General features: G+C 42.3%; 2 protein-coding genes across 7 annotated transcripts; one reads left to right on the top strand and one right to left on the bottom strand.

Moving 5' to 3' along the window:
• Nucleotides 1–293: 293 nt before the first annotated feature.
• CDC37L1 (cell division cycle 37 like 1, HSP90 cochaperone) lies at nucleotides 294–12594 on the top strand. 3 transcript variants are annotated; one of them, XM_084305769.1, is made up of 7 exons: nucleotides 294–532; nucleotides 1496–1777; nucleotides 3569–3659; nucleotides 5766–5881; nucleotides 6200–6322; nucleotides 6902–7057; nucleotides 7900–12594. In XM_084305769.1, the coding sequence occupies exons 1-7, from the start codon at nucleotides 419–421 to the stop codon at nucleotides 8023–8025; spliced, it is 1008 nt and encodes a 335-aa protein (XP_084161895.1). In that variant the 5' UTR covers nucleotides 294–418; the 3' UTR covers nucleotides 8026–12594. The 3 variants fall into 3 exon arrangements, with proteins under 3 accessions (XP_084161895.1, XP_084161896.1, XP_084161897.1); XM_084305770.1 differs by having other exon boundaries at nucleotides 7924–12594; XM_084305771.1 differs by having other exon boundaries at nucleotides 7893–8006.
• AK3 (adenylate kinase 3) lies at nucleotides 6346–26382 on the bottom strand. Of its 4 annotated transcripts, XM_084305774.1 has the most exons (6): nucleotides 26054–26191; nucleotides 25591–25811; nucleotides 22136–22255; nucleotides 16435–16607; nucleotides 14385–14503; nucleotides 12734–13018 (listed from the first exon to the last, which is right to left on the bottom strand). In XM_084305774.1, exons 3-6 carry the CDS (start codon nucleotides 22194–22196, stop codon nucleotides 12895–12897), a joined length of 477 nt encoding a protein of 158 aa, XP_084161900.1. In that variant the 5' UTR covers nucleotides 22197–22255; nucleotides 25591–25811; nucleotides 26054–26191; the 3' UTR covers nucleotides 12734–12894. The 4 variants fall into 4 exon arrangements, with proteins under 4 accessions (XP_084161899.1, XP_084161900.1, XP_084161898.1 ...); XM_084305773.1 differs by lacking the exons at nucleotides 12734–13018; nucleotides 25591–25811 and adding an exon at nucleotides 6346–6497 and having other exon boundaries at nucleotides 26054–26382; XM_084305772.1 differs by lacking the exon at nucleotides 25591–25811 and having other exon boundaries at nucleotides 26054–26382.
• Nucleotides 26383–26865: the final 483 nt, after the last annotated feature.

A 26865-nucleotide genomic window follows, 5' to 3' on the forward strand; every position in this document is an offset into this window, starting at 1 on the left:
AGGTTCTAATTTAAGGTTTTAATTTAATTTAAGGCTTCGATTTAACACGAGGTCTCCCTTTAACTTCAGCCTTCCGTTGAGCTGCAGCTTTTGATTTAATTCAGGGCTTTCCTTGCACACCCGTCCCCGCCCCCCGGCCGCCCCCTCCCCTCACGGCCGCGGCGGTTGGGCGGGGCCCCGGCCCCGCGCGCGTTGCCACGGTGACCGCGCCCCCCCCCCTCCCCCGGAGCAGGCCCCGCCCCCTCCCGGCCGCGCCCCGCCCCGCGCAGGCCCCGCCCGCCGCGTCCGGGGGAGGGGGCGGTGGCGGAGCGGCGGGCGCGCGGCGGCCCGCCGGTATTGCCGGAAGTGGCGCGCGGCCCTGCTTCCGGCGCGCTGTGGAAGCGCCGCGGGCGGCTCCCGGCGGGTCCCGGCGGCGGGCATGGCGCTGTGGCTGCCGCGCTCCCGGGACGGCGGCGGCAGAGGCCCCCCGGCGGAGGACGACGAGGAGCGGGCCGTGCCTCCCGCCGCCCGGCAGCGCCTGCTGGAGGCGCAGGTACGGCCCCGGCACCCCCGCAGCTCGGCGCCGGCCCCCGCGGAGCCGCCCGGAGCCCGTCAGGAGGGGCCGAGGCGGGGGCGGGGGGGGGGGCGCGGGGCCGCCGCCGTGAGGGAGGGCAGCGCGTGTGGAAGAGCTGGGCCGGAGTCGTTCCGGCGGCTACGCGGTGCCTGCGGCCGGGGCGAGGCAGCTTTGTATAAATACCGCTGCTGGGAATCGCGGCTGCCCTTCCGAGAAGCGGCTGCTGTCGGGATTTCCAGCGTCCAGGGAAATCTGCGGCTTGTTTGGTGAAAGGGGGGGTGCGGGGAGGGTAAGGGGGAGAAGTGCTGCGAGCCCCAAGCAAAGTTGGCGTGAGAACTTTGAGGTATCTGTGTGGAAGTTGCCTTCGCGCAAGCTTTCGTGAGTGGTGGTGTCCTCTGTGCCCTTCTGCCTGAGGTTATCGGCACCACGAGCTTCATACGGCGGCATTGGGAGGCTGAGAAACGAATCCCCATGGATGCAGGTGGGAAGGCATGGATGGCTGAGGAAAGGCTTGGGAGGACGGTTTGCAAACAATCAGTCCCCTTTCTTCTGTGACTACATACACCTAGATGCAACACAAGCACTGTTGCTTAAGAGGTCACTCTTTTCTCCCAGCTATGAGCAGTGACCTCCTCAGTAGATTCGACCAAAAAGACTGTGTGCTTATACTGGGTCTCAGCCACTTTGTAATTTAAATACCACTTTTACTGTTGGTTCAAGGGAAGAAACACTTAGAAAGTTAATACAGCTTGAGTTAGAAATCTCTTCTAAAAGCCAGCCACCTGTACAAAACCATGTTTAATCGTTCCTGTGAATTTAATGCTGCTTCTAAGCTGTCTTCAAGATCAGCATTGTGTCTGGGATTTAAGCCTCTCTGTGCCAATATAATTTTTAAAATGTCAATTTTCCCTCCATAAATAGCACATCTGTTTTTTCTCACAGACCTACAACCAGGGGATTGAATTAGTCTGCCAAAAAGAAAAAGAGTTTGTGAAGCACTCTGTAGAATGCACGTGGAATCTTGCAGAAGCCCAGCAAAAACTTGGTAGTTTAGCACTGCATAATTCAGAATCCTTTGATCAAGAATGTGCTCGAGCAAAGACTGAAGCTGCAGAGATGAGATGGAGAGAAGAAGAGTGGAGGAGAAAAGAAGAAGCACTAAACCAGAGGGAAGGGCAGAATCCGTGGAACACAGATCCTGTTAGTAAGGAGGTATTTAATAAGGTATGACCCATATCAGTGTGCATGAACACATGCATTAGCCTCATTTCTCATTCCACTTGTTACTAGTCTTGAGTGTCTTCTGTGGCTGGTACAGTGAAAAATCAAGGTCTCTGTTAAATAATTTTTGTTTTTATTTTGCCCTGTGAAAAGGAGCAAGCTGCCCTCATACTACAGATATTTTTTTCTGATGTTTTTTTCTATAAGAACTGGGGATCAGAACTTGCAGTGTTCATGTAGTACACATTGTCAAACTGGGCCTGAACAAGAGCTTCTTCATATTAGGAGTCTGCTCTTCTGGTGTGTCAAATTATCAAGTGTGATACAGTTTGCAACTAATAATGACTACTGTAATACGGGTTATTTAGCACAAGTTCTTCTTAAGTAAAATTTGTTTAAACAATTCGATTTAAACAGCTTACCAATCTCATAATTTCACTGATTTAGCTATATCAGGGCTGCAAGTTCCTTGATATTTGTTGTACACAGATCAGTATGTTCCTACCTGAGGACAGAAGTTTCTCAGAATGATTTGCTCAGTAGGCTATGGTATCCTTGTCTCTAAATTGGAGAGACATGGATTTGATGGATGGACAACTTTGTGAAGAATTGGCTGGATGATTGCACACAGAATTGCAGTCAATGGTTCAATGTCCAAGTGGAGATCAGTAACGAGTGGTGTTCCTCAGGGGTCAGTACTGGGACTGGCACAAAGATGTTTAACATCTTTGGTGGTGGCATGGACAGTGGGATCAAGTGCACCCTCAGCAAGTTTGCCGATGACACCAAGCTGAGTGGTGTGGCTGACACACTGGAGGGAAGGGATGGCATCCAGAGGGACCTAGACAGGCCTGGGAGGTGGGCCTGTGCAAACTTTGTGAGGTTCAGCAAGGCCAAGTGCAAGGTCCTGCACCTGGGCTGGGGTAACTCTAAGGTAACTCTAACCACTCTAACCTCAGAGAGCAGCCCTGAGAAGCAGGACCTGGGGGTGCTGGTTGATGAGAAGCTCAACATGCGCCAGCCATATGTACTTGCAGCCCAGAAAGCCAACCATATGCTGGGCTGCATCAAAAGCAGCATGGCCAGCAGCCTGAGGGAGGTGATTCTCCCCCTCTGCTCTGCTCTCCTGAGACCCCACCTGGAGTGCTGTGTTCAGCTCTGGGGCCCCCAGCACAAAAAGGACATGGACCTATTAGAATAAGTCCAGAGGAGGGCCAAGGGGATGATCAAAGGGCTGGAGCACCTCTCCTGTGAAGACAGTAGTCTTTCAGTACCTAATGGGGGCCTGCAGGAAAACTGGAAAGGGATGTTTGTCAGGGAGTTTAGTGATAGGCCAAGGGTAATGGCTTTAAACTAAAAAAGGATAGATTTAGATTAGATATAAGGAAGAAATTCTTTTCTTAGGGTGTGGTGAGGCATTGGAACAGGTTACCCAGAGAAGCTGTGGATGCCCCATCCCTGGAAGTGTTCAAGGCCAGGTTGGATGAGGCTTTGGGCAACCTGGTCAGGTTGGAGGTGTCCCTGACCAGGGCAGGGGTTTGGAATGAGATGATCTTTAAGGTCTCTTCCAACCCATCCATTCTATGTTTCTATAATGAAACTTTTCCAATTCTATTCTTAGACAATATATTTTAAAAAAAGAAAGCCTTCTGAAGCATATGACATGACTCTAAAATTAGAATATTGGCCTTTGGATGGTAACATATTGAAATGTAATATTCCTATATATCACAAAAAGGTATGTTTGGAGATTTCTGTGATAGTAATATATATTTTTTTTTTTTTATTCCTCAGAGTTTTATTAATCAAAAAAGAAAAGAAACAGAAGATGAAGACGTGTCTGAATCATTTATGCAAAAACACGAACAAAAGATTAGACACTTTGGTGAGTATGCTTTCTCCAACATTTTGCAGTTCATATTTCTACAGTATTTATGTAGGTTTTCTCCTTATTCCTGTACAGAACAAAAGCTAACGAACGAAATACCTAAAAGGCTGTCTAGCTTTATCTTATGACAACAAATAATAATTTCAAAGTGAAATAATACGTAAACTACAGCAGCTTCTTAGCTCCTGTTAACTAGTAGGAACTTTAGCCTGAAACAAGTACTCAAATGGGCCTAAGACCTCAAAACTTAAGTTCTAGCAACGTTGTTTTTTTTTTTTTTTTGCTGTTCAGTGGGAGAGCACAGTATTATTCATAGAATTTTTGTATATACATATGCTTGTGATTGCCCGTATCTATCTCCTTCTAATAAGTGTTTTTTTGGTGGCTATTAACCTGCAGGAGGAATGATTGATTTAAAGGCATACATGTGCAAATGCCTAACGAGTGTGTGTGCATGGAGTTGTGTTCCTTTAAATTACATTTAACTATCCACTAGGTGGCACTTCAGCTCCATTGTAATTGTTGACCTCATAAGCATAGTTAATCTTAAAAAAGTAATCTGAAATGTTAATGGTTCTGTTAAGTACTTCCCATTCTTAGTTGCAGGGTGTTTTCAGACAATGATGTAGTATGGCTGTATTTGGAATTCCAGAGCAATCAATAAAAGGACTGAGTTGACAAAATTCACCTGATTGTGCAAACTGGGTTTTACTAAGCTGTTTGGCATCTAGGGATCATAATTTTTTTTAGAGGAGGGGTTTCTCGTTTAGGTTTCTGAAAGGGTCTTAGAAAACCTTGCAAATACCAAGCGAGGCACAATGCTGTCAAGAGTATGCAAATAGTAACAATATTCATATATTCTCTTAAATACTTGAACTGCCAAGTGTAGTGACAGCGTGTCCAGAAGATGTCTCTTCTGCTGTGCATTTCAGAAGAAAAAAATGGGCTTTCTTTTGTGTTTCCAGGCTAGGAGCTGGGCAAAATGACTTTGTTGTCTAAATTCAGATGAAGCGGTTATAGAAACAACCTGAATACAAGAGCTCATCAATTTTTTTTCTTACCTCTTAAATTCAAAGCAATGTTGTTATTTTAATTTAAAATACTTCAGAGCATTGTAAGAACTGCACATTAATGCTCTATCAGGTCTCTTTGTTCTGTGCTATCTGCTGTCAAAGAGCAGTGTAGACTTCACTAGCCATACAGCCCAAGTCCTTTTTCTGGATCCTGCTCTGCCTTTCAGGTGGTAAAGAACTTGTGCATAACATCTCTGTTAAAAACAGTTGAAAGAAATAGTCATAGGTGGTTTCTCTTTAGGTATTTGTTTGCTAGAATTAAGATTAGTTTAGGTCATTACTATTGAATTATCTTCAGCCAAGTTACATTTTTATGCTGATATATGGGTAAAACTGTGCATCTGGTTCCTGTTGCCAGTAAATGACTTCACTGTCAGTGATACATGAAGGATGATTTTCAGAGGTGGTCTGAGTATTGAGTTCTGGTTTTTGAACTCATTTCTTCAAATGAAGTAGCCTCATGCTATTGAAATTCAATCTTCAAGTTAACTCTCAGATAGTAATGTGGCTTTACTCTATTGAAATCAAGTTGTTTCTGTAATTACATTCAAATTTTCTAAACACCTAGAAAATCATGTGTTAGAGACGCTTGCATTTTCAGCAGATTACACATTTTCTTTGTGCCTTATTTGCAGGCTTTTCCAGAGGATTTGTATTTGTCAGAATCTCTGAATACTCTATAAATTTTGTAAGCTACTTGATGATGCAACTATTAGATACATCTATACTACTTTGATACTGTATATGGAAGAACTGTTTAAAAATAACTTGTCAACGATGCTAGAGATGCATTAAAGTACAGGAAATTGTTAAATTTGCTTTTAGTATCTTCATGATCTGATTGTACCTTCTGGTAATGTTCTTTCAGTGCTAGTTAGACGCCTAAATAAAACCCTTAAATGTAGCTGTGTGCTTTCATTATGCAGATAGTATACATACAGGGGAATGAATGCAAAAAAAAAAAAAAAAACTTTGCTGCATTAAGTTATCTATCTATCCATTTCAAACATCTTAACCTGTTTCTCATCAGGCATGATGAGCAGATGGGATGATAGTCAGAGATTTTTGTCTGACCACCCATATCTTGTATGTGAAGAAACATCTAAATATCTCATGTTATGGTGCTTTCATCTAGAAGCTGAACAGGTATGAACACCTTTGAATTGTTTGAAAGTATGCAGTTTCCCACTTTCACTATGTAAAAGCTGCCTGACTTCATTAGCTGTTTAACTTTTCTTCTTCCACTCTCTCTACCCTAGTTGGAAGGGAGAAAACAAACCAAATCTGTAACACCTTGTAACATTGGGTTTAATTCCTGCAAACAATCAGTCCCCTTTCTTCTGTGACTATCAGTTCTCATCTCTTTAGGAACTAAAAGAAAAGGAAATTCAATGTAATTTTATAAATACAATTCCAGGAAACATATTTAAACTAGAACTCTAATTTTACTTTATTTTTTTTCAGAAAAGAGCTCTGATGGAACAAGTAGCACACCAGGCAGTTGTAATGCAGTTTATTTTAGGAATTGCCAAAAGTTGTAATGTGGATCCAAGAGGCTGTTTTCGTCTCTTTTTCCAAAAAGCCAAAGTAAGTCAACCTACATAATGATGGTAGAAATCCTTGATGCTGTACAAAGGACCAATGTTCTAGTGCAGGATTCTTCTTGACCGTAAGATGATAAATATTTTATTGACTTAGTTTTACAAGAAAGATCTTTGTTAGCAGTTCTTTCTAGACAGACTATTTTGGTGTAATTCCAGTCCTGAAAACACAGGAGAAATTTTGTAAGACTGAATCTGTGGTTTACCGTAGAGTGTATGCAGTTATTCAGGATTGATGGATCTTAGTACGGCTTTTACAGCCATTCAGTTAAAATGCAAGTCAACTTGTGCTTTACTTTTGGCCATAGTGCCACAGCAAGCACTTGTTCTTCTAAGAGGACTGTCTTCTGAGTCGTAATAAAGGAAGGGCTAAAATTAATTTCTTTTTGCATATACTTAGATGAATAAATGATTTTGCTTCTGCATATAAGTACTACAGTTTGTCCTGAAAAGAAATTTTACCTGGATTTGCATTTTAAGTTGACTAACATTTTCACTGAATGAAATGCTTACAACTCAAAAGTAAATCTGTTTTAAGTGAAACTACTGATTTTTCTCTTTTCAGACAGGGGAAGGGTATTTTGAGGCATTCAAAAGTGAACTTGAGGCATTCAAGACAAGAGTGAGAATCTGGTCACAATCACATAGCTTTCAAGCTATCTTACTAGAGGATCCCAGTGTCAATCCTAGTCTTGTTGGACAGCTGACATCTTTGTCGCAGGTAGGTTCATGATGTCCAAAAATTAATTTAACTAAATTAGGATTGGTTGTGCTGAGAAGCTATACTTTTCTAAAATACAAAGAGGACTGTTCCTAGAACTGCCAGTAATATGTATGGATGTAATGGGATGTATTATCGATAGTAAGGCATATGTAGTCTTTTATTTTGCTTGCTTCGATTCAGAAAGTATCAGTGTAAGGTCAAAAGCATATGCTAGTTCAGTGCCATTGCACTCTTTTGTTTAAAAAGAAACACTGCATCGTAAAGCTGATGAGAAGCTAGAATTGAATTCACAGTCGTTAACCACTAGCAGTGAAATGGGCTTTCAGTGTAAAATGGTTATGCCAATTCATGGAATCCTTCGGCTAAGTCAAGCGTGAAGAAAATCTCTTGTGATAAAACGAAACTGAGGGTGCTTACATCTTTTGGTATTGTACTAGTGAAGGCTACATTCTGGAATGAAGAAGCAACTTCAGAGATTTTCAAAAATTAGGTATTATGGAAGGAGTCACAGTTGAAACTACTTAACTTGAAATAATGTGGTTAAAGTACCTTTCAAGTAAGATTCAACAGCTGTATTCTAAGTTAATGTACAGACAAGTGCTAGAAATACTGAGACAAAATACAAGCTATGCCAGCTAAATTTAAAAGAGCATCTTGGCACAGTGCAGTATTACTAGTGATAATTTTTTTAAGAGCTTATTTTCTTACTGTTGCAAACTTAAGATAGACAACATGAAGAGTCCACCTTAAGCTAAAATCTCTCTCTCTCTCTCTCTCTCTCTCTCTCTCTCTCTCTCTCTCTCTCTCTCTCCTCGTATATACAATTGTGGAGAATTAAGCTGTCAATTTTTCATCTGTTGCAGAACACAGGTGGTCTACAAGGTTCCATAAACACAAATGTCTGCAGTTTAAACTCTGTGATACAAAGAGATGAAGAAGAATCCAAAATGATGGACACAGTATAGTATTGTTAAGACTGAGGCCAAGTACTTTTTTCTTTTTTTTAACAAAGAAAAGAACATGGCTATTTTCTTGACACTTATTTTTCTGGGTACTGCACTTTATTTTTGGTGTCAGGTTTTTTTGTTGTTGTTGTTTTTTGTTTGGGGAGTTTGAAGGGTGGGTAATTCACAAAAACTTGTAATATTGTTTGAAAATGTGCTGCTAGGTTTTTGGTTGTCCTTGAAGAGCAGGGTTCTCATATTGCCGAATGTGAAACTGGATGTGTTTTCTGCTACTAACCTTGCCTTTCATGACTTTAGAAATCAAAGTATGAAAACAAATCTGCACAAATACAATGTTTACAAGAAGCAGTAGATTCTTGGTAGAATCTGCTATTGTCTTACTACAGATGTGGACATGTCTTACTCTATGAATATTGGAGATCACAACTGTATTCATGCTACCTTGTTGACATTATAAGCTCTCAAATTTGGTTATCACTAATAGCAATAAATCAATACCTGGTATCAGTATTTCAGATCTGGAATGGATTAGGTTAAAACACTGGCTTTCTACCTCTACTAAGGGGATTTAAATGTTACATTGTGCTTTCATTAAAAAGAGTTTGGTTTTGTTCTAAAACAAAAGCAACACTTGTCTACATATGAGTGCCAAGTTTTATGATCTCAGAGAGATTGACTCTCCTTTTATTAATACGAGTAACTTAGGATTTTTTTTAAGCTAAGTTTCAGTATGTGGAGAAGTATTTGATGGAGGGGACAGATGGAACTTCAGGTAAAAGGGTTAGGAAAAGACTACACTTTGAAGAGAAAGCTTTGTCATGGTTCATACAGGGCAAGGTGTGTGTGAGTGTTTGGAAAGAACTTCATATGGTACTAAGCTAAAGTGGATTTCTGAAATTGTCAACTCAAACAGTTAAAGTGGAAAATTTTTAAAGCTTTCTGTTTTAGGATCTGGAAGTTCAAACTCCATAGAGAAGAGCCTTCCATAGAACCTTTGCAATCCAAAATTCTAGCCTGATTTTCCAACTTGCTACTGTTGTAGCAGTTCTACCTACATACAAAAATACACACTGTAGTTAGAACGGTCCAGTGGAGAGAGCTTGCATTTCAAGTAGTGGTATAGGTCTCTTTGTCCTTTAAAGGACTCTTGGTCCTTTACCGTATTGTTCTGTAAGATATGGAAGTTTTAACTGCAGTATAAACCAGAGTGAGTATAAGCATAAATGCAGCAGCAGAAACAGCAGCTTCAGATCCACTGATGGAAGTACCTTTTCTTGTTCCTAATACTTGCGTTCTCTAGCAGTTTTTTTGCAGACAAACAGGATAACGTAGCAGTAGCTCTGTCCCCAGTGCAAGTTAGAGATAACTAGCTTCAGCTGTAAAGTGTATATAAAATTTGGCATACACTCCAGAGAGGAAGAGTAAACGCTGTCTCCTCCTTAATAATTAGTTAAGAGAAACTAATGACTTCCAGTTGTTCTTTAATTCAATTCCTCTGTTATACACAAGGGTAATAAGAACAATGAACAGTGCACAGTGACTTACAATTCATAGAATCATGGAATGTCCTGAGTTGGAAGGGGCCCACAAGGGTCATCAAGTCCAACTCCTGGCTCCACATGGGAGTACCCAAAAATCACACCGGATGTTTGAGAGCATTGTCCGAACGCTACCTGAACTCCAGCAGACTCTGTGCCATAACCAGTTCTCTGGGGAGCCTGTTTTAAGTTCTCATCACCCTCTTGGTAAAGAACCTTTTCCTCACGTCCAGCCTGAACCTCACTTGATATAGCCTCAGACCATTCCCTCGGGTCCTATTACTGTCACCAGAGAGAAGAGATCAGTGCTGCCTTCTGTGCTCAGCCCCTGTAAGGAAGCTGTAGGCTGCCATGAGGTCACTCCTAAGTCTTCTCCGTGCTCTGAACAAACCAAGTGATTTCATATGTCTTTCCCTCTTGACCCTTCACCATCTTTGTAACCCTCCTTTGGACACTCTAATAGCTTTATGTCCTCTCCATATTGTGGCACCCAAAACTGCACACAGTGCTTGAGGTAAGACCACACCAGTGCAGAGCAGAGCAGGATGGTCATCTCTGACTGGGAAGTGATACCATGCTTGATGCACCCCAAAAATCCAGTTGACATTTTTGGCTTCCAGGGCATGCTGTTTTTGACTTGTATTCAACTTTCTGTTGGCCAAAACCCCCAGGTCCCTTTCTGTGGGACAGCTCTCCAGCCTCTTGTCCCCCAGTCTGTACGGATCGCCAGGGTTGCCCATTCCCAGGTGCACAATCTGGCACTTGTTCTTGTTGAATTTCATGTAGTTGATGATTGCCCAGCCCTCAGATTTGTCAAGATCTCTTTGCAAGGTCAACCTTTAATGGGCTAGCAGCTCCTCCCAATTTAGTGTCATCCACAAACTAGCTTAATACGCTTTCAAGTCCTATGTCCAATTCATTTGTTAAAACATTAAAGATAACTGGCCCTAAAATGGAGCCCTGGGGAACACCAACCCCACTAGTGACTGGCTGCCAGCCTGATACAACCCTATTTACTGTTATCCTTTGAGCCTAACCTGTCAGTCAATTGCTCACCCATCATATTACATATTTATCTGGCTGTATGCTGGACATTTTGTTCAGAAAGATACCGTGAGAAACTTTATTGAAGCTTTGCTGAAGCAACTGGCTTCCCTTGGTCAACTAGGTGAGTGACCTTGTCATAAAAGGAACTTAAGTTTGTTAAGCAGGGCTTTCCCCTCATGAACTTTTGTTGGCTATGACCAATAACTGCAAGGTCCTTCAGGTGCTTTTTAGTGAATCCCAGAACAATTTTCTCCATAGTTTTACCAGGCACTGAAATGAGACTGACCAGCCTGTAATTACCAGGGTCTCCTTTCTTGCCCATCTTGAAAATTGGAATCATGTTTGCCACCTTCCAGTCAATTGGATAGATTTATATGTATCGAGACCCTGCATAAGTTCAGTGATAGCTGGAAGTTTATCATTCCCACAGTCAGAGTTCTCCAACTCAGGGCTTTGGGACCATGGACAACTTCAACATTGTCAGTGTTGAAAACAAAGGCAAAGAAGGCATTAAGCATCTCTGCTTTATCTATGTCCCTGTTTGGGAGCTGACCATCCTCATCAAATAATGCACCAATGTTTTTTCTTTGCCATTAACATACTTAAAAAAAAAAAAAAACACACACAACTTTAGATCCTCTTTCTTGTTCCTCATGCTGCGTGCATTGTTACCACTAGCAGTACAGCCATATTTATCTAGTAACCTGTGACACGCTGTAAGTTTTTTTTAAGTCTGTCATTAAAATTGGTTGACCAGTGTGGGAATAAGTCTCAAATCATAAGATGTCCTCCTTGTTTCTTCTCCAGCTAATTGAAACTTACGTAGACTAACAATAAAGCAAACATAGCTGCTTTATGTAGAAGTCAAAATGCATGATTATAAATAAGCAGAAATGTAATGGGAAGGCTTTCCAAATTCTACAGCATCCATCTTTTTTAGACTGTGTCAGTATTTATAACAGTAAAGTTACACATGAAAATGTAGTCCTCAGTATGACAGCTTTGTAGTTAATGAGTCAGTGCAAGAGGAGACTGAGACCTACATTAGTAGGAGGAGGCAGCTGCACCTCAGACATAACTTTCATCCTCAGGTTTTGCTGACTTATCTTGAAACTCTCCATCTGGTGGGCATAAAAAAAACAGGTTTGGAGAGTTTACTTAAGAACAGCAACATCTGCATTACCTTGACTTTTAAAGTGTGACCTGTGGAGGTTTGTGAATCTAGTTATCTAGAGAATAAATACAAGAACTGGTCAGACCTGAATTCGTAGCATGAACTCATGAAAACTACACTTGCTACAATAAAACTTACTACAGTAAAAAAAAAAAAAAAACTTACTAATTTGACCAAGAAAATTCATGGCACTGACATCTATGAAGAGTTATTTTTCCGAAGACAATAAAGACACGTTCACTGGTCAAGATTGCCTAGCTACAGGCTTACCAGATCAGTGACTCAGTGTCTGCTGGTTTTTTTTTTAATAAAAAGTCTTACACCGCTGCACAAAGAGAGAGGCTTTACCAAGTATGTTACACATCATTAAACTATTTTTCATGCTAGCAATTTAGCTGAAGGCAGAAATAGAAACTTAGTAGTAAGGCAAATCATCACAGCAAGTGTCAAGGGCAACTTAAACCCAGCAAAATCAACCAAGCTAAAGGAAGTGACCATTTTCCAACCTCTATCTATATAAGGAAGAAATTTTTTATAAGGAGGGTCGTAAGGAGCTGAAAGAGATTGCCCAGAGAGGTTGTGGATGTCCCATCACTGGAGGTGTTTGGAGTCAGGCTAGACATGGCTTTGAGCAACCTGATCAAGCAAAACATCCTTGCCTGTAGCAGAGAGTTTGGACTAAATTACTGTTAAAGGTTCCTTCCAACCTATGCCAGTTCTGGTCTGAAAGTGCTTTTTGCAGACTGAAAGTCAGTTCATGAATGATTAAGTCAACCAAGATGCTTCGTAGTTAAGCTGTATTCTGAAATGTGTTTCCTTCACCATTCAGTATTGCCAAACATTAATATTTTCTGATTAACAGATGCAGCAGTAGGTGCTTTTGTTAAAGAGTGTTACTATATTACAAAAATTAGGCATATCTAATATTAAAAACAAATACAGCATTAGAATGAGACCCACAGGAGATAAAGTTTTATCAGAAGGTAGGTTGCGGACAACAGCAGAACATAATTATTGATCAGTCTGGTACACTACTTCAAGAAATTCTTGACTGCTGAATCTCATGATCATGTGCGTGCTCTGACAGATGAGCAGAAGATAGACCTAATTTCACCTGGGAGTGGCAGCATCTTTCTGGCTCACATCTGGCAACTTGGTTTGGAGAAAAGCATAGATATGTGGCCAGATTTTATTGGTTTCTGTTCCAGAGAAGGATTTCAACAACCCTTTTTCCCTGAGGAAGAAAAAGAAAAAAGCATTACAGAAGTCATGTTGTTTGAGCATTCCAGGATCTCCACCTCACTCTAAGATTGCCACAGCAGAGCATGCTGTGTAGATGGCAATTTAATGCCAGGAGTAGTCATAACATTGGGAATGTAGGTTGGACGTGAATTACTCTGTTCCTCAGACAGTAAGCTGTTGGCCACATCAGTTCAAAAAACTGGTAGCTGTCCACAGAGTACTTAATATAACAAGCTATGGTGAGTAAAAATATGAAGAAGTAATCAAGTCATACAGCACATCCTATACAGCAATCATCCAAATAACTGAATTTTAAAGTCAGACCTCAAGAATCAAAGAACATACATCAGCACAAGCAAGCAACCCAGACACAATCAAGGTATTTTGAATTAGTTCCAGCAGTTAGCTTTATCTGCGAAGTACATTGTTATAACTATAATATTAGCTTAGGCCTGCGTTTTACTGTGGTGCCTTGAGGCAGGAAAACATCGTAAAGCTACTGGTCAGCAAAACTCATTGTCAGCCCAGAACAAAATCCCTTCTCTAAAACTGAACCAGTCCAAAGATGGAGCTTTCAGTTTTCTACTCAGCAGTTTTGGTAGAGAGTAAGGAAGGGTGGTGGATAAGGAAAGATAGAGGAAAGACAGTCACTTCAGGATGTTGTTACAAAAAATCTGGTATGTTTGTCTAGGCACGATAAGACTGAAAGCAGTAATACAGTATTATGTATATATTACTAATGTTTTATTTGCACAGCAGACCAGCTTAACATGAAGAGAGTCTTTGTATACAGTTTTGACCTTAGAAAGAATTACTGTTCTGTTATCCTTCCAAAGTGCTAATGGCTCTAGTATTCTCAAATAGCTAGTTATTAAGAGTCTTGCTAGCTGTGCGTGTCACAGTCCTGTTCTTGTAACTGCCACTTCTGAATTCCCATTAACAGTTTTTTCTATTAATGTATCAGTTTCTTGACCCCTCGTCTATTATGAGGGCTTCTACTCACACATCCAGAAAGAGAAAATACTCCCTAAGTTTCCAGGATGAGAACTCTCTCTGTTGCCCTACTAAACAGAGCAATGTAGCTCAGAACGCTAATAAAACGTAGTGAATAATGCACAGTACTCTATGTAAAGCTAAATATGGCTGCAGCTGAAGGCTCTTTCACTAAGCTGACTCCTGAATAGGTTTCAAGTAACAGTCAAAATCATACTAATTTTACTGGTTTTATTTCTTACAGAGCTGATGAAAGATACACTGCTACTCATACCATGTTCGCTGCTGTAATAATAACTCTATAACTGCAGAGATTTGTTCCTTGCTGAGCTAACATGGAAGAAGCATAGTGTTTTACGACTTACCGATAATATTCTAGAACAGGTCTTGTTTCTGCATCGTAAGCCTGCAGCCTCTTGGTAACCGTCTCTGGCTTATCATCATCTCGCTGAACAAGTGGTTCTCCGGTAATATCATCAATGCCCTGGTTATGGTTAAAAGTAAACACCAATGTATATTCCTGTTTAAGTATGTTCTGTGTAACTTTCTATTTAAATTGCAATCAGTTTCCATTTAGTCCAACTATAGACTTCTGCTTAGAAAGGTTACCATCTACATCTTATCTGGAATATAAGATGTTGACTTTCAAGTAAGACAGTCCACCAGTTAAAAACATTTTCTCAGTATTGACAATGAACATCAGGTTATAGTTACTTGACTAATTCGAACTCTGGAACATTTGTTGAATGCTGGGAATATGTGTACAAAACTGTCTGTCATGGTTTTGGCTGGGATAGGGTTAATTTTCTTCTTCCACATGATATTGTGTTTTGGATTTACAAAGGAAAAGAAGATTGCTGGTAACATGCTAATGCATAACAGCAAACAAGCAAGAGGACAATTTGGCCTTTGTTTGACAACCATGAAATAGAGAAAGGAATTAATGATCTTTTTAAGTCACACTGCAGAAAGCTTAATATTTAGCAACTCTGTACATCAAAATATGGCATAGAACCCTACAAAAATCTTTCTGTGATTTAGTAAACAGAGGCAGGGTCTTGCTGTGTGAACTATGACGACTACTTTAGCACACATTTCAAGCAGTTTCTTGAAGGGTTTCTCAAAGGTTTCTATCTAACATCTGTGCAGGCAGCCATAATAGTGCCTTAGTTGTACCTATTAAATATTCAGCCTGCAGTTTTGTATTAACTGTGAAGCCATAATCCTTTAGTTTTGTTGAGCAAGTAAGCAGTTACATTTTTTTCAGGTCTGCCAAATAACAAAGACAACTATATTACAGCTATTCAGCTCTATTCCATGGTTTCACTTAAATACTCTAATAACTACTTTAATATGTTGTGATACGCTTGCTTCACTAATTAAGTGAAAAGCAGAGTCGAGCATTCCTTATAGCAAAGCTGTTACAGCTGAAACCCACCCTTTGGTATGTCTGTTAATTCACTTTTGCTACGTGCCTGTATTCTTCTGCAATTAAAAATAACCATAACTTATACTCCATGTTTTAAACAATACATAGGTAGTGTTTCCAGTTGCTCACTTAAAGCGCTCACCTGCTATTTTAGCTGGTCTCTTTTCCTGAAACACTGAAAACTCAAAAATACAAAGCCTGCTGTGATTCTGACTCAACTTATTAGAACTTGCAGGTGAAATGTGATGCTGCAACAGGTAAGCCATTCAGAGTTAAGGATGAAACACTGTGTTAAGCAAAGATAAACCAAGGCTAATCTGAGTACTTCAAAAATTTTTAGGGTAATAATGTATATTCATTATCTTTCTGTTTACTGTTCTTGCTTATGATGTCTTAAGCCATAACCTCTGTTCTGTTGAGAAGCTTCTCTGACTAGCAAGTTTCTACACCGAATTTTGCAGTATGACAACCGTTCCTCTGAAAATTTTCATCTTGATTATACAGTAACACAGGGAAAGCATTAAGAGGATCCCTCTGACTGGTACTACCTGACTTAGTGTACATCCTAGATACAAAGAATCAATCTCTGGAGGAAGGGAAACTGTACATTCACATGTAACTGACTTCACAGTTAGCTACTGCAGAGCAGGCTGAGAATATGCCCAGCTCATACGCCAGTGTGCAAGTTTTTCAGATCAGTGAACAGCTAATAAGAGCTTATGAAACAGTATGCGGAACTGGCACCACGGTGTTTCACTCTGCAGAGGATAAGCACATTGCCCATCAGCTTCAGCTTCTACCAGGGCACTGGCATACCCTGAGAGGCAGTGTGTTACCAGGCAGCTTCTGTTCACTTAAGAGATGAAATGAGCAGTTCTCTTCTAAGCTACTGTATTTTGCAACAACATATGCATAATATTTTAGTACAATCATCAAATGCAGTGCAGCATTTATTTAGCACCAACATTAATATGTGTACTGCTTACCCGCACTTTAGGAGGACTGAATTCAAGATTGTAGACTCTGCCACTAGCAGGGTGGATCCAACGTGCTGTGAGCCGACATTTTATGTTTTCAAACGGTACGTCTAGGTCGATCACAGTGTCTATTTGACAAACTTTATCCAAGGCTTCTGCCTGAGCAACCGTTCTAGGGAAACCTTTTCAAAGGAAATGACTCCATAAAAATCCAAAGACAGAGTTATAGTCAGAATTAGCTGGATTTGATCATTAGAGAAACTACCAGTCAGACAAAAAAATGCATTATCATACTCTAAAGGTTGAAAAGACATCAGATTTTTTCTTACAAAATATTGCAATTTGCTCTATGAACTCAATGGCTCCAGTGGACTGCCTTCAAAGGCTCATGTTATTAGTAAATAAATCTAATGTAACTTAAGAAAGAGGGGGGGAAATTGAGAAAAAGAAAAACAAGGTCGCCACAAAGACTTTATGATGAAAAATTGACCACAAGTTTAATGATCAAAGCTGCTGTAGAACACGCTATTGCAACACAGACTCACTAGACTAACACCGCTACCCGCTAAATTTTTGCATAGTCTCACACTTCTCAGTTGTTTGTAATTTTCATTATACAAGTAATCTTCTCCTTAAAGGCAAGTACTGATAGATACAAAGTTAAGAAACTCATCTTTGCATGGCATTGATTGATGGAAGTATTGTCCAAGTAAGGGACTAGCTAAAAATTAGTTTTACAAAAAAAAAAAAAAAAAAAATTGCCTATTGCCTTAAGGCTTCTGTATCTTGTCCACTGTATCTCAGAAGAAAGAACTGATTCACTCGAGCCAAGCTCTTGCTTGGCTAACAGACCTGGTTTGCATCAGAGTCATCAACTGCCCTCATCCCATTTCTCTTATGTTCACATAAGCACATGGAAGTGCTTCTGAATGTTTAAAGCAGAGGGAGAGTGAGGACTCCAGCACTTGCTGTTCTTTCATACTACTGACAAGCTATTCAGCCACCATACATCTTAGTTATGCAGCTGAAAAATGAGTTTTCCTTAGACTGTTCTGAGAAACTTCCTCAACAAAAATAAGTGCCTTTAGATAAGCATTTCAGTGAATCCAGCAGTTGCTGCATACAGAGTTTTCTCATTACAGAGAAAATAATCTACAAGATGTGATAAACAGTGAAGAATCCAAGAACAGACAGAGAAATGCCCTAATTATACAGCAGATAAATCTAAGCAGATTATACCCACATGCATGACTCAGATTGCTACATCTGCTATGATTCCAGAAGCCACCAGTGGAAATGTGTATCTGGCTATGTATGCACACAAGCAGCTCACCAGCTCTATTCAGTCTGACCTGGCTGACCTCAGCTGTTTGTTTTGAGTTGCTGTTATCAAACTATAAAGACCTTCCGTTTAACATATTTCAGCAGAATACTATTGTTCCTATAAAGCTGTTTATGCCAGAACTATCATCCAGTGTAATTCACCAAACCTCTGTTTGAGCTGAGGCATAGCTCCCACTCCGGAACTTTAAAGAAGGCGGCATATTAACATGCAGCAGAAATAAGTTTATTTTTTTATGCTCTCCATATCATCCTCCAGTTGGCTGTTAATAGTTGCCAGTGTGCCCAGCTATACTGCTACACATGCAGATCCAAAAGACTGGAACTGCATGTACACAGGACCAGGAATTGAGTTAACATTCCTTTACCAATTATTTTCCATTGCAGTCTCCACTGTGGGGATTAAGACTTTGTCTTCACAAAATCAGAACAAAAGTGGGAATAAAGCCAATGAAATAGATCACTGCAGTAGAAAATTATAATAAAGCACTAAGGGACAAAGAATCATTAAATTATAGAATGGTTTGGGATGGAAGTATCTAGAGTATCTTGTGTAATAACCATGCATCCCAGTTTTGTGTTGTATGGGTGCTTGCTGAGCATGCACTCTGTGGCACTGATGAAGATGTTAAACAACACTGGACCCAGTATTGACCCCTGCACTACACCAATAGTGACTTGCTTCCAGCTGAACTTTGTGCCCAGCTGTTCAGTCAGTTTCAGTCTGCCTCACTGTATGCTAACCCATACTTTGCCAGTTTGAGGATGTTAGGGGAGACAGTGTCAAAAGCCTTACTAAAGTCAAGGTAAACAATATCCATTGCTCTCCTCTCATCCAACAAGCCAGTCACCTCACTGTAGAAGGCTATCAGGTTGGTTAAGCATGACTTCCTCTTCATAAATCCTTGCATACTACTGAATACCATCATATCCTTCACTGTGTTTTCTAGGACTAGTTGCTCTGTTACCTTCCCAGGGACTGCAGTGAAGCTTTGCATCCTGTAGCTCCTTGCATTTTTCTTCTTGTCTTGCTTACTATAGGAGAGACATTTGCTCTCTTTCAGTCTTCTCTCCCAATTGCTCTGATGTCTCGAAGATATTTGAGAGTGGACTTGCAATTATGTCAGCCAACTCCCTCAGCACGTGTGGGGGCAACCTCTCAGGCCCCATGACCTTACATACTTTCAGTTTGGTTACATTCTCTCTAATCTGGTCTTCCTCCATGAATAATGTCTTACTTGTTCCAAACTTTTCCTTTGTTTTCTGAGGCCTGGGATTCCTGATTTTACTGGTAAAGACCAAGGCAGAAAAGCTACTGAATACCTCAGCCTTTTTCATGGCCTTTGTCACCAATGCCTCTGCCCCAGTCTGTAGAGACACACATCTTCTCCAGTCTTTCTTTTGCTATTTGTGCACTTGTGGAGTCTTTTCTTGTTACCCTTCACATCCAGAAATCTTTGCAGATTCAACTCCAGGTGGGCCTGAGCTTTCCTAATGTTATACCTGGCAATACTCGATAGGAATTCGATAACCCTCCTGGGTCACCTGCGTGGCTTTCACCTCTTAGACATATCTTTTCTGTGTCTGAGTTCATTTAGGAGCTCCTTATTCATTCATGGAGGCCTTTGTTAGATTTCCTACATGTTGAGACGGACCTTCCTTAAGCTGGGAGCAGATGATCCTTGAATATCAAGCAACTCTCGCAGAGCCCTCTTCTCTCCAGGACAATATTCCTGCTTTATTTTATTATTTTATTTTATTTTATTTTATTTTATTTTATTTTATTTTATTTTATTTTATTTTATTTTATTTTCCTCCAAGCAGATTGTCGAAGAGGCAAAATCAGATCTTCTGAGATCCAGGGCTGTGGTCCTCATTTTTGTCTTGATATCTCCTCTCAGGGTGCTGACCTTCAAGATCTCATGCACACTGCAGCCAAGGATGTCCTCAACCTTCTTATCTGCAACCAGTTCTTCCTAGGTTGTAAATATCAGGTCTAGGAGAGCACCTGTACTTGTTGGCTCTTTGTCTGCCTATGCTAGGAAGTTGTAATCACTGTAATCACTGCAGTCTGAATATCTAGATCACTTGAGCCCTGTTACATTGTCCTTCCAGCAAAACCAGGTTGGTTCATGTACTGCAGGAGGACCAGGGCCTGTGAAGTAACCCTTCTTCCAGCTGTTTGAAGAAGGCCTCATCTACTTCTTTCAACCTCTTCAGTTCTCTTAGCCTTCCTTTGTATGATACATGCTTCAGCCCCATGTCCATTCCACAGAATCACAGAATCATCTAGACTGGAAGAGCTCCAAGATCACCCAGTCCAACCTCTGACCTAACACTGACAAGTCCTCCACTACACCATATCACTAAGCTCTCTAGTGCACCTATGCTGGCCTGCCCCATCTGGAAATCTCCATCTTACATTGAAAGATGTAAGAAATATAAAGTGGCAATATAAAAATATAAGATGTATACAAAGAAAAATGTAAGATACATACAAAGCTACTTTCTAACAAGGCAGCACTCAGTCACTACTGACTGTTGTATGGGGTTAGAACACCCCAAGTGCATGAGCTTCCATTTACCTTTGGTGCACTCCACAAGACTCCTGACGGACCATTTGTGCAGCCATTTGAGGTCTCTCTGCCTTCTGGCATATCAAATACCCCTCCCAGCGTGGTACTGTCTGGGAACTTGCCTGGGTGCACTTTGCTGTGTTCTTTATGACATTTAGAAACAGTAACTGTTGTTTGCTGTATACTGATCATAGAACAAAATCACAGAATAGTTTGGATTGGAAGGCAACTTAAAGATCGTCTCATTCCAACATCTCTGTCCCCAAGGGACAGCTTCCACTTGACCAGGTTGCTCAAATCCCCATCCAGCTTAGCCTTAAACACTTTCAGGGATGAGGCATCCACAGCTTCTCTGGGCAGCCTGTTCCAGTGCCTCACCACACTCTGAGTAAATGATTCCCACCTAAAATGTAGTCTGAATCTACTCTCTTTTAGTTAAAAGCCATTACCCCTTGTCCTATCACTACATTCCCTGACAAAGAGTCCCTCTCCTGCTTTTCTGTAGGTTCTCTTGAGGTACTGGAAGGCTGCTGTAAGGTCTCTCCAGAGCCTTCTCCAGGCTGAAGAACCCCGTCTCTCTCAGCCTGTAGAACCCCATCTCTCCCAGCCTGTCTTCATAGGAGAGGTGCTTTGGCCCTTTGATCATCCTCATGGCCCTCCTCTGGACTCATTCGTATCAGTCCATGTCATACTTGTGCTGAGGGTCCCAGGGCTGAATGCAGGACTCCAGGTGCGCTCTCACAAGAGTAGAGCAGAGGAGCTAGAGCATTTGACAATGAAAACTGAGGCAAAGAAGTCATTGAGTACCCATAACCCACAACCCAGGTAACCAAGTCACCTGTTTCCTTTCAGAGAGGGCCCACATTTTCCCTGGTCTTCCTTTTATCACGAACACTGAGGACTGTGGATGTTTCACACCCTCTAAACCAAAAACCACACCAATAGTTTTTTAGTTTTATCTACTGAGACAAGATGTGACCAGAATCTGAAAACACACACATCCACCCCAGACTCTATCTTTGTGATGCACATCCAACCGTACTCCCAAGGGCTGGAGACGCAAGAGCCACTTGGTCCAAGATGACAGTGGCAAATGGATTTTCTTTCAATTCTGAACGCTGGAGCTATGTGCTTCAGCAGAATTCCAGTACTATTTGCTCTAGAGAGCAGAACCAATAACCAAATGAAAGAGACCTTTTAGAACACTCGAGCAATGGTTTTGCTGGTGATATATTACACACAGCACTGCTGCAATGCTCCCTTTTCCATACTTGCCCTGTTGCTGCATCACATGCCTGCCTACCGTTCTATTTACATAACTCCTCAGCCCCTTTCGTCAAAAGTGTTCCATTTTCCAGAGACTTCTAAAAGAAGAGGCTTTAAAAATGCACTTCTTAAGGCATATTTTAAACAATGCCTCTGTTATTAAAGGGGAAATAGAAGGATTGACAGAATTTCCAGTTTTGAAATCTTACCATTTTGAGGAAAAAGGCCTTTTCAACATAAATTAAACATCCCTTCAACACTCTGAAGGCAGAACGGATCTTGTTGTCTTTACAGCTGAAGAAACTAGGGCAGACTGCCTGCCAAATGGTTCACCACAAGCTCACAACACATGCTGTACTACGAGTACACACTTGTAATTGAAAATATATACTCAAGCATATATGAGCATATACATAATATATACTACATACTTGAGCACTGCTACTGGAACCCAGCTACCCATTAGTGACCAAAGCAATCCAAGATTTCTTCTCCTTCCACAGTGATATCCCAGTATGTTAACTTACCATCCAGCAGCCAGTTGTACCGATCTAGACCTTTTAGTTCATTCAGCATCAGCCGTGTCATGATGTCATCTGGAATAAGCCGTCCCTGATCAATGTAGGACTTGGCAAGGATTCCAACTTCTGTGAAAGTAAGAAGAATCACATTACAGTACCTGTGAACTCCAGCAGCTGAAAAAAAAAAAAGCCCAAAACACTGTAAACAATTTGTTTTGAACAAGATGGCACAGAATGGTGAAGCCATTAACTAGGCAGACTGTACGCTTGCTAAAGTTCAAGAGATAATCAATTGGGATCTGATCTTACAAATGTGTGTCAGACTAATTTGGTCAGTCTGTAGCTCCACAGACAGCAATGGCGCATTCAGCTCACTTCTTTCCCGACACACCCCCAAATTTTACTAGTAAGCATTTGAAAGACGAAGTTCAAAAAACTAGAAACAGAAAGAGTTTTCAAAAGAATAATGAAGAAATGTAAAGCAGCCAAGCTCAATAAGATGTCAGCTCTCAGACTTCCTGCTGAGGAATTTCTTTTCTCAGTGTAGTGGCCAGTTATCATCTTATGACTTCAGTATGAATAGAAACTCCACTGGTATTTAAGACAGCAGTATGCAATGGGACACACTTGCCAGAAACATATTTTTATAATTACTAGAGTTACAAGAGGATGTTTATAGACATTGTAAACTATTTATAGAAGAGCACAGTCATTAGTATTTTCCCATGGCACCGACTAACCTTTAATACCAGTCATTTAGCCCACTGGCCTGCTAAAATGTCATACTCACATCACAGATCCGGAAATCACACCATGTTCTGACATCACATGCAGTAGCATGCTGTAGGTCACTCGAGCCATGGCTACTGCCAAGAAGAAATCCATTTGCCTGGGCCGTGTTCTCAGCACAAAGCCTCCATGACCCTAGGTTATAAAACAATTACCTAATTCTGTGAGTCACCTGAATAGCAGCTAAATTGTTTTTTGTTTTGTTTTTTTTGTTGTTGTTGTTGTTGTTGTTGTGGAGCTGCTGAAGCATTTACTAGAGGCTAATTCAGATCTAGTTACAGTACATTAAATGGGAGAGAAAACAGGATGGACTGACATTACTGATACCACCACTTTCAGCAGGAAGCACTGAAAAATGCAAGCCCCATCACTGGATGCAGTATTAAAAAGCACAATGTACAATGACTCTTCTTCAGACAAGGCCTATGAAAAGCACTAGATGCCCTCAAGTAATACAAACAGTAGATTTAGTGTTAAAAAAAAGGGGGGGAATAGAAGGACAACTTCCCCATATGGGATGTTCACATCTACAGATAGGCTTTGAAAAATACGAAAATACTTAAAACAGTATAAAATATGCACAGTGCACCATGGTCAGGCTTCAAATAATTGCCACAATGTGGAAGAGAGTCAGACTCAGAAAAGGCCAGACTCAGATGCTTTGAGTCCCGCAGCACTGCACAACTGGAAAGAAGATGACAGCCTGTTTGAGTACAAAGTACCTGCTCTTTTCCATACCTCCCTTCTTCAAGGTCAATAAGTCATACCTTTTTTATTATCCTAGTGCACTTAGAACTATGGACCTGCAAAACAGTCTGGAAAGAGGAATAAACTGCATCTAGACAGTTTAACGTGCACTTGATGCCCAAAGCTGTTACTGATTTACATCACAGTATTGCTACAGCCACAGTTACAGAAGAATATGCACAAGGCAAGCTCAGGAGCGAACAGCAATACCAACATACTTTGGAAAGACAAATGATCTTTTGGGCACAGAGAGGCTTAGTGTGTGGCAAGCTCTAAGGCACGCAGGTACCTTAGACCAGTAGAACAGGAAACACGTTGCCTCTCGCCACAAAGCTCAGATCATCTACAAAGTCAACTATTGCAGGAAGAAAAAATAGGTGTGATTATTAACATGAGACTGAATAGTTATGCTAAGACAAGAAATTTGTGTGCTTGTCTTTACCTATCTTTTTTCCGTTTGGGGGGAGGGGAGCTAGTGGGGTTTGGTTGTTTTTTGTTGTTCTGTTTTATTTTAAGCTTGGGTCTGAAACCAGTACAGATATGGCAGTCTTTGGCATTAAAGGCAATACCATTTTCTTTCATGTCTAGGTGGATAAGAGATATCTCTGCTTAAAGGTTTTGCAGAAGATTGGCGTGTCCTAACTGTATACAGTGCACAAGCTCTAGCCATACTCAGTCTGCAGGCTGCTTAGCACTACAAGAGAGGTTGTCTTGTCGTTCACTCTCCATCCTCCAAAGCAGCAGAATGTGGCAATAACTGTAACTTGCTAAGGACACATGTTTAACAGGACTTTTCAACAAGGCCACTTTCAAAAGAGAATAAATGCTAATAACAGCCCCATACAGCTACTGCTAATTGCATTTTATTTTCAATATGTTTAGGCTGTTCAACCTAGCCTAACAGTTCCCAAAGAACTGGGCACTAAAGAACTCTTGTATTATCACCAAAACTTGTTTCTTCTTTCCCTCGACTATGCTCATCAAAGCTCTCCAAGCTGCCTCTCATACCCTCTTACCTTCCTCGGTACACTGTTTCTGCTACCTCAGTGCTCATCTCACGTTTGGAGACCATTGCTGCAAACAGCAGCTCACTTTCAGTAACATTAAGACAGAGTTTCATCTGGGTTAATTAGTGAGCAGGAAACTCTGTAGCAGATTACGTTCCATGGCCTCTAACGCTGAGTGAACTTTATAACATTTTACACTGACTTCTGTCCTCACACAGTTTTTCAGTGTGTCTGCTGCACTTCATTTTTACATCTCCATTCTCCTTCACATCCTTCCATCTATCCAATCCATTTTGCAGTTTTCTTTACACTGCTTCATGGCTCCCTCATCAAAGAAAGCAATGGGGTATTTCCACTTGCCATTTATTCTTCTCACACACCCCTCTGCTTGACTTTGATACTCTTTGATCCTGCTTCCAAGGTATGACGCTCAATGCCAAGAGCTGCAAACTGAAGCTTTTCATAAACAGCATATTTCCTTCCTCCCCTGGAATGCCTTCCCTTCTCGCTAGATATTACTTATACTGAAGGTTCATAACAGTACCAATTTTGGTTTTGTGAGCCTCTGCAGAGAACAACTTACCCTAGCACTATGAAACGGATGAAGCATGAATGTGTTCAGATACGCCTGCACAACTGCTGCTCTGAGCAAATATTTAACTTGGAGACACCAACCACAGCGAGGTCAGTCAACTAAGCCAAAGTCATTATTCGTACCGAGCAAACATAGTTTGTGTGAAAAGGGATGTGGACATTAAAAACAACCAAATGATTTCATAATACGGACCATTTTTCGCCTTCAAACATGCATACAAGCCGTCAAAACCAAGCCCGCCTGTTCCCTGACCCACTGCAGCAGTGGTGCAGCGGAGGGAGTCCTCCACAGCTCCCAGGTGCTGGCAGCACCACCACCCTCACCTGGCCCTCACCACGCGCAGTCCTCGCAAGATTTCGGAGCACAGCACGAATACAGCTGATGTGCATGCCAGAAGGGGACCTTCCTTCACTGCAAAAACCCACCACAGAGGCACCTGGGGGGTATCTCGGAGGAGAGACGGAGGGTAGGGTCCAGGACCACACGGTACGCGTAGTTCGCACCACCGAATGCCGGCGAGCCCGCACACACAGGGTGCCACGACCTAACAGCAGGATAACTCATTAAAAGAAATAAACAAGCAAACAAACAGAAGGCAGGCGGCCTGAAAACGTCGCCACTCCTTTTGGGAGACCGCCGCAGCGCACAGCTCGGGACCGGGCTGCCGGAGGGGCCCCGCCGCCGAGCTCCAGGAAGAGGAAGGGGGAAGGAGCGCGGAGAGCAGCGCCCCGGCCGCCGCGGGTGGCGGGGGGCGGCCGGGGGGGCTCCGCCGCCTCCGCCGCTCACCTGTCCTCCTCTGCATGTTGTCCCTCAGCAGGTCCCCGCTGGAGAGGTGCTTCAGCCCGAAGTGCTTGATGATCCGCGCCGAGATCGTGCCCTTCCCGGAGCCCGGGGGGCCCATGATGACGGCGCGCAGCAGCGGCGGCGCCACCATTCCGCGGCGGCCGCCGGGCCCTGCTCGCCGCCACGGCCCACGCCGGGCGGAGACAACGGGGAGAGAGGCCCGCGGCGGCGCCGCCTCCCCCCGGGCGGTGCCTCGGCCCCGCGGGGTGGCGAGGAGCCGGGCTGGGGCCTGCGGGCTGGGGGAGCGGGGCGGCGGTGACAGCTGCGCTGGGGGGGTCGTCGTCGGTCAGCCCCGGGGGCGGAGGAGGGAAGGAGCTTCACGTGAAAGCCCAGAAATAGCCCTCAAAATATCGAGACCGAAGGAAGCCACGCTAAAAAGGGAAGCGTCAGCCCTTGAGAAAAGCGCAGAGACAAGGAAACAGCCGTATGTTACCACCACCCTGAAAAATATAAGAAACGGGGAGCGTGCCCGCTGATGCTTACAACCCCCCTGATGTCCACGCTCCCGCTCACCAGCAAGCCCTTGTGACAGCCCGAGGCCTCTCCCAGGAGCTCCGCCACGGCCCCTCGGTCCCTGCCCTGTCCATAGGAATGGCTTTTCCCAGTCCTTGCCCTGCATTGTTTGGATTTCCCAGCTCAGCCTTGGATGTGGCTTGTTATCTGGCTGTCACTGAGCGATCGCTGGGCTGTTGACACATCCTGCTGCTGTCACTGCCCTGCTCTGCTCATCCCTGCTCAGGTGCCGTGCGGCTGTG

This window comes from Netta rufina (assembly GCF_964035555.1).
Source record: "Netta rufina genome assembly, chromosome: Z".
NCBI lineage: Eukaryota > Metazoa > Chordata > Aves > Anseriformes > Anatidae > Netta > Netta rufina.